The sequence below is a fragment of the Zingiber officinale genome, chromosome 10A, assembly GCF_018446385.1.
Source record: "Zingiber officinale cultivar Zhangliang chromosome 10A, Zo_v1.1, whole genome shotgun sequence".
Lineage (NCBI taxonomy): Eukaryota > Viridiplantae > Streptophyta > Magnoliopsida > Zingiberales > Zingiberaceae > Zingiber > Zingiber officinale.
Window position 1 is genome coordinate 79,745,344 of NC_056004.1, and position 7,513 is coordinate 79,752,856.

Consider the following 7,513-nt stretch of genomic DNA (forward strand, 5'->3'; position numbering starts at 1 on the left):
CTTGGTCCAGAAGCTTAAACAGAACTCACTGATTGTAAATCCAGTGCTTGCACACTCTCTTTTAGTCTAAGCTTCTGTTTTCTGCACTTCAACGCTGTACGAGGCTTCTCCGCCCGAAGGAGTTTTATTGAGCTTAATCTTCCTTGGATTAACAACCACATCGGTTGTAACCAAGTAAATCTTTTGTGCCTCGCTTTTCTTTATGCTTTTAATTTATCTGCTTAACTTAATTATGCAAGTGTTAGCCTAAAGAGTTCGAGGAGGGTTTGTTTTCTTTTTTGTGTTAGCAGGATATCCAACAACCCCCTCCTAGCCGACCCAACGGTCCTACAAGTGGTATCAGAGCCGAGTACGCCTCAGAAGGACTAACCGCCGTCTGATGCAACAAAAACGATGGCCGGAGCTAGCGACTACCCACCTACATTCGAGGGGGAGTTTTCCATCTGGAAACAAAACATGGAGGTATACCTTAACTCAGATTCTGATATTTCTTTAATAATGAAATTTGGTTATGAAGAACCAAAGAACACGAACGGAGAAAGACTCGATCTACGCCTCTGGAACGAAAAGCAACGTGAGGAGTCTATGGCAAATGGGCGGGCAAAATATTATCTTCTGAATGTAATACTAAAGGAAGATTTCAAAAAGGTCGCAGATTATGAAAGCGCAAAAAAACTTTGGGAAAAGTTCTTGCAGCTCTACGAAGAACCTTCAGAAGCTGACACCTCAATAGACACCGAGCCACCGACAGAAGAGTCTGAAATCGAGGTAAGTACTACAACAGCCGAAGTACATCCCGAGATCGATGAAGGGGGAGAATCTTCGGAAGAAAGCAACTCGATAGGGGGAGAATCAATTACTGACAAGGTAAGTCAGGTATGGACTCGAACCTCTGATCAATTGAATGATTCAATCGAAGAATTGCCTGAAAATTTTTGTGAATCTTCGAAAGAGTTTTTTATATTAGAAAATCAATTGTCAAACTTATCCTGCAAATTTGAAATATTATCGAAAGAGTTCTTCGAATTTCAAAATATCTTAACAAAAGAATTTTGCAAGTTGGAAACTTTGCTAAAAAACTTTTGTGAATCACAAAGAAGTTTTTCGAAAGAATTATGCAACTTAGAAATATTATCGAAAACTTTTTCTGGTCCTAAAAATTTGGAATTACAAATTACTTTATTGAAAAAGTTTTATGAATTAGAAATTGATTCATCGAAAAATATTTTCGGATTAAGAAACCTATTATTAATAGATTCCTGCAAATTCTTATTGTTAAAAAATTCTGGCAAATTACACAATATTCTTTCAAACGAATTTTGCACATTGCCGAAAGATTTTTTTATATTATTGAGGAATTTTATCAAGTTTATGCTATTTGAATATTTTTGTGAAGTTGAAATTCCAAAAATAATAGAAATTAACATGATACAAATTGTTGCATGTTTAATATTTGTGGCTTTAAATTTGAAACAGTGTAATTTAAGAAGTTTTGATAAATTAAAATGAAAATTTAAATCCTGTTGATAAAGAGCATTAGAACAACAATTAAATAAATGCAAAGAAAATTTTTTACGTTATTATTTTGCTAAATTTTCTTGCATAAATATTTGGGCTTAGAATGATTTTTTTTGGTGAAAATTATTGCAAAATTTTCAAAGTTTTCGAAATTGCTCTAAAAGGATCTTATTGACTTAGAAATTCTTTTTAGAGATATTTTTTTCTAAGTCTTTAACCCTTAGATTGTTTTTCTTCAAACCCCATTTTTATTTTGATCAAAGGGGGAGAAGAAAAAGTATAAGTCTAGGGGGAGGTAGAGAAAATTGAAATTTTCTGTTAAATTCTGTTAAAATTTAATTTTATCTATCAAGTTGAATGTTATTGCAATAAACTGTTTAATTTCATATTTATTTTTGTCCCTAGCTTAACTTGGGTTGATCACACCAAAAAGGGGGAGATTGTTGGAACCCCAAGGTTGTTTTGGTGTGATCAACAAGTCAAGTTAGGTCCTGCGTTGTATTTAACCTTGTGTCTAAGTGTGCAGGAGCTTAGGAGCACAGGTACTCGAGCGGAAGACGCAGCTAGCAAGAAGGACGGCACGCGGTGTGTCCGAGGGACGAGGTGCTGCGGAAGAGTACACCGGCGGACGAGAAGGAAGCGCGCGCGGTGGTTCCGAGGGACGAAAGCCGGAGCGGAAGATTGCTCAGGGAGCAAGAGACGCAGCTAGCGCGAAGGTCGGCACGGGGTACGACTGAGGGACGAAGACTGCGGATGAGTACGCTGGTGGACGAGAAGGAACACGCGGCAATTCCGAGGGACGAGAAGCCGGAGGGAAGCACGCTCGAGAAGGCCGGAACATGGGTTCGGGTGAGCCCTATTCCGGAAGGCTGAGATCACCCAAGCAAACGGAGCCGGAGCGAACAGACCCGGACTGAGACGAGCTGAACCGGAGTCGAAAAGTCAACTTATGTTGACCTTAGGGCTCCGGGCGCCTGGAACCTACCGGGGCGCCCGGAACCCTTCCGGGCGCCCGGAATCGACTTTTCAACAGAATCAAGTTTTGACTCGATCCGACCGTTGGGGGATAAAATTTATCCCCCCCAGGGTGCCCGGAACCCTTCCAGGCGCCCGGACCAAGACTATAAATATAGCTTTGGTCCAGAAGCTTAGACAGAACTCACTGATTGTAAATCCAGTGCTTGCACACTCTCTTTTAGTCTAAGCTTCTGTTTTCTGCACTTCAACGTTGTACGAGGCTTCTCCGCCCGAAGGAGTTTTATTGAGCTTAATCTTCCTTGGATTAACAACCACATCGGTTGTAACCAAGTAAATCTTTTGTGCCTCGCTTTTCTTTATGCTTTTAATTTATCTGCTTAACTTAATTATGCAAGTGTTAGCCTAAAGAGTTCGAGGAGGGTTTGTTTTCTTTTTTGTGTTAGCAGGATATCCAACAACCCCCTCCTAGCCGGCCCAACGGTCCTACAGTATTGGACTGCTGTAAAGCATATATTGAAGTACCTAAGAAGGACTAGAGATTATATGCTGGTTTACCAGTGAGATGATTTGCTCCATGTGGGTTACATGGATTCTGACTTCCAATCAGATAGGGACAATAGTAAGTCTACTTCAGGTTATGTGTTTACTTTCGGAGGAGGAGCCATAGCATGGAGGTATGTTAAGTAGAAATGCGTTTCGGACTCCACCATGGAAGCTGAGTATGTGGTAGCCTCTGAGGCAGCCAAAGAAGCTGTGTGGCTCAGGAACTTCTTGATGGACTTAGATGTGATTCCTGGTTTGCCCAAAATTATCACAATTTATTTTGATAATAGTGGAGCAGTAGCAAACTCGAAGGAACAACGAGCCCATAAGGCAATTAAACACATTGAGCGCAAGTACCGCCTGATACGAGACATCGTAAAGCGAGGAGAAGTTGTTGTCGCTAAGATTGTATCAGCAGATAACTTGGCAGATCCTTTCACAAAAGGCCCTTCTGGCGAAAACTTTTGATCGGCATGTTGAGGGGATGAGAATCAGATGTATGGCAGCATTTATGGCAGCATAGTCTTTTAGTATAAGTGGGAGATTGTTAGAGTGTATACTAAAAGTCTAGTTTTTTGTAAACATTTATTTTGAAATAAAGAATCACATTGGTCAAATATCTTCATTTATATGCTAAATGTAGTTGTTCAATTAATTTATTTTGTAGATAACATGGTGTGTGGTATCACACACAAAAGATCATGTTATCAGTTTCTTATAAATTATAAATAGTAGCTCACGACCAAGATGGATAGGGACAAACTATTAGAATGGTCATAGTGTAATTTGATATTAGTTTATCTTGACTATAAAATTACACTAGTACACTCTGAGTGTATTGAGCAGGACCATTTGAGGTAGTTTCTTTTTATACTGACTGCATAAAAGAACAAGACCTCTGTTATTATGGAAGTGTGTGCTCTTAATCCTGATATAATAACAAACGCATATATTTAGTATTTATTTCTTTAATTTATCAGTGGGTGAGATTTAGTTCGATAAATCAATAGGCCTGTTAAGTTGGGAAATAATATTATTTATAGTGTGTGTTGTTGATTATAGAAGGAAACTGTGTCCTAGCGATCTAGGTTGATAATGCCCCCAAGAGGAGCTCATAAAGATTGTCATGTAAACCCTGCAGGTGGACTTAGCCCGACATGATAATAAGGTTGAGTGGTACTATTCTTGGAGCTAGATATTAATTAAGTGAGTTGTCACACTACAAGAAAAAAGCTAATAGACAACGCTTTTAAAGCGTTGTCTTTGTGCCTGAAAAAGTGTTATTAAAGGCACTGTTGTTAAAAGTCTGCTCAACGACAACGCTTTTAAAGCGTTGTCGTTTGTAGCTAAGACAACGCTTTAAAAGCGTTGTGTATTTTTTGCAAAAACATCATCTTTGCAACGCTTTAAAAGCGTTGTTGTTTTTGGCAAAGACAACACTTGTGCAACGCTTTAAAAGCGTTGTCTTTTTAAAATAAAAAAAACTCTATTTACAAAATCATTTTTTTTATATTTACAAAACTATTAATTTTCTTTTACCATATCTAGATTTGAATTTGACATATAAAATAACATTAATTAGCTCAACTAATGATTCCAAACTCGTACCAAAACAATAGAATTCAATTACAAAGTATTAGTATTTACAGGAGAATTCAACTATACACAAAGACTAAATAGTTCTGTTTCAAAGTATAGTGACATTCGAATTTAAAACAAAAAAGCACAAATAGCTAGTCGGCCTCGAAGAATGATGCGGCGAGGAGCACACTTTGGCCTTACGCATTGGACAGGTTTTTCACGATATTTACCCGGCCTCACGCCTTTTTTCGGAGATTTGGTGCTCAGGTTCATGACTAAAGCCTCCACAGAGGCAGTCTCAAACAAGTCTTTGCCAGCCATCTCTTGTTGCCTCCACTGATGGAAGTGTTCCAACAATGCCTGCACTGACTCCCGCAACTGCTGCAGAACAGAGTGTAGGGCATTTGGGTTTAGAGACGACCCTTCTACCGTTCCACTCATTGACATCCAAACCACCAATCGCTTACTGAAAGAAAGGTAAACGAGTAGATCATAATTGCAAACAGTTATTTGTAGAGAATGTAGAATGTCATGCTTCATAATTGCAAGAGATGGACACTTTACTAATGGAAAAGAATGAAATCATAATGTCTAGAAATGATGGTAAAGAGGTGTTAAAGTTTGTAATTTGACACTTTACTACACCTTGTTGAAACAAATGGTTCTATGTTCTAGAGTGGAAGTTGTACCAATTATATATTAGTAGCTCTCAATTCAGCATAAAAGATGAACACAGTCTAATTCCAGACTGTCCATCTTCAATTGGACAATACCACTCACACAATCTTGATATGAGCAAAGAGAACAAAATGATATCATTAGCAAAGGTAAGTTAAGAAATCAAGTTGCTGCTACCTTGTTCTGAAACTTTGTCAAAGATTGTTGTTCGTCCTTGAAGGATCAATAACATCAAAATACTTTGAAACAAAGGGTTGGCTGTGACAGCAGAAATAGTCAGCAAATGGACAGGTATTCCTGTATCGAAGCTGCAATAATCTGAGAGATAAAATCTACTGTATCTGGAAATTCAATTTGTCAGAAACCTTCCACGAAACAGAACTAAGAGATACAATGTCTATGGCCAATCCATTGAAAATATGAGAGTGCAGGAAAAAACTAACAAGCATAGGTGATAATGGATTCCAAAGAAGCAAGAAGTTGCTTCTTGTTGTTGAGGAGCCTATGGTAATAAGATACAAATTATTAATGATAAACATACACATGAAGGAAGATTGTTATATATAATTACACATACCTTTACTACTTCCCACATAGCCTTTTTTCTACCTTTCCTTTCCTTGTTTGAATTAAACAATCTTAAGGCCCTTCATATGTTAATGATTTTTTATATATGAGTTTTGTATTAACATAAATGCTTAATAAAAATAAATATGAACTCACATTTCCACTATATATTTCCAATCCTCATCATGAATGCGGTGCCTTAGAGAATCCAACAAACAGCATAGGAACATAAACTAGAGCATGTGACAAAACCTAAACTAATTACATTCAAATAAAGAACAAACATCATAGGAACATAAATCACTAAACTAACAAGCATTACTTGGAATTAAACTAAAGAAATTGTATCAACTAAAACCTATACAATGGAAGAGAAATTTAATCAAACACTTGATGGGCATGAGTCAATGAAATCATAATGTGTGCAAATTGAAATCATAATATCAGATATATTAATCAAAATATTATAAAAGTGCTAGGTGAAACCTGAAACAGAAGAGACCGTTGTTTTGTCTCTGGATCAAATTGCTTTGAGACCCTATACCCTGGCCTCCCAATCTTAACTGCAAGGATAGTGCAATGTAACAACGAAGCACCAGTAATTGATTTTATAGAGTTCCAGAATATATAGATATATTAGTTGCAATGTCCCTATGTTAATCTAACTGAGCATTATATAAAAGAGAACATGGATACAACTTACAAGTAATAAAAGTGTCAAAGTAAAAATTTCTCGAGCAGAAATAAATTACTCAAAAATAGAGAAAAGAGAAGAAACTGTAAACAAAACAGCTTATCCGCACAATTAACTACTAAATGATCAGATTACACCATGATCTAAATCCAACTACACATGTGCTATTCTAAATTCAATTAACCAATGTGATCCAATTTATCCCTAATTCAACGCATAAACCTATCTAACAATCATCTACATCATGTATCAAAACCCCTACACATACCTCAAGCTCAGCCCCTTCTGTTGATCCCCAATCCAGAATCGTTACTGCCATGAAAGAGTGGTTGATGGGACCAAAGAACACCACAGAACTAAACTTCCCTGCTGGAATCTTTCTCACGTAAGGTTTAGAGGCAATCAACAGTTCACTTTCTGATGATCCTCAACCATAGATGGTTGCTGCCGGAAGAAGACTCCCCCACCAGATTACCTCAACAATCGAACGTCTCTGGCGAGCAAGGGAAAAGAAGAATCGGTCACACAACATCTCAACAACCCACAGAGTACGATTCCTTACCTCCAAGATCCGGCTAGGGCACAGCGCCACAAGAGGAAGAGGAGGAATCGAGGAAAGGTCTGGCGCTGAGGTTTGCGGGAAATCAAAGAAGAACAAGATAGCTCATCCTTGAGGCTCCGGGAATAAATCTACACCGGCGGTGCCGAGGAAAGAAGAAAAAGTCCGGTGAGAAGCAGGCGATCAGTCGTGCCCTAGGTATCGATTACTGAAGATGGCTTGGACTACGCCAATATCGTCGAGATCCGAAGACTTCCTCCTCAAGTGACACTGTCGATCACCGAAGGTCGAAGCTCCGTTCCGTCGTCTTCGAGTCGTCCGCGAGAGAGAGTGCGTCAAGCAGAGGGGAGATCTGGGAAGAGAGGAATCGGGTGCGCAGAGCAGAAGTCGGGTTT

At 38.5% G+C, this 7,513-nt stretch overlaps 1 protein-coding gene across 3 annotated transcripts; it reads right to left on the minus strand.

The window, feature by feature from the left end:
* Positions 1-4,644: 4,644 nt before the first annotated feature.
* Positions 4,645-7,273, minus strand: LOC122027227. Of its 3 annotated transcripts, XR_006124318.1 has the most exons (5): positions 7,122-7,273; positions 6,828-7,052; positions 6,352-6,428; positions 5,476-5,556; positions 4,788-5,086 (listed from the first exon to the last, which is right to left on the minus strand). XR_006124318.1 is itself a non-coding variant. In XM_042586153.1 (4 exons), the coding sequence occupies exons 2-4, from the start codon at positions 6,876-6,878 to the stop codon at positions 4,750-4,752; spliced, it is 465 nt and encodes a 154-aa protein (XP_042442087.1). In that variant the 5' UTR covers positions 6,879-7,052; positions 7,122-7,273; the 3' UTR covers positions 4,645-4,749. The 3 variants fall into 3 exon arrangements, 2 of the variants coding, with proteins under 2 accessions (XP_042442087.1, XP_042442088.1); XM_042586153.1 differs by lacking the exon at positions 5,476-5,556 and having other exon boundaries at positions 4,645-5,086; XM_042586154.1 differs by lacking the exons at positions 5,476-5,556; positions 7,122-7,273 and having other exon boundaries at positions 4,645-5,086; positions 6,828-7,108.
* Between the last annotated feature and the right edge of the window lie 240 nt (positions 7,274-7,513).

Excerpts from the sequence above, each read along its gene's own strand:
- LOC122027227 (XM_042586153.1), bottom strand. The coding sequence starts at position 6,878 with ATGGCAGTAACGATTCTGGATTGGGGATCAACAGAAGGGGCTGAGCTT. Across the intron at positions 6,429-6,827 it reads CAGAAGGGGCTGAGCTTGAG|TTAAGATTGGGAGGCCAGGG; the intron begins GTATGTGTAGGG and ends CTATCCTTGCAG. Across the intron at positions 5,087-6,351 it reads AACGGTCTCTTCTGTTTCAG|TAAGCGATTGGTGGTTTGGA; the intron begins GTTTCACCTAGC and ends CCTTTCTTTCAG.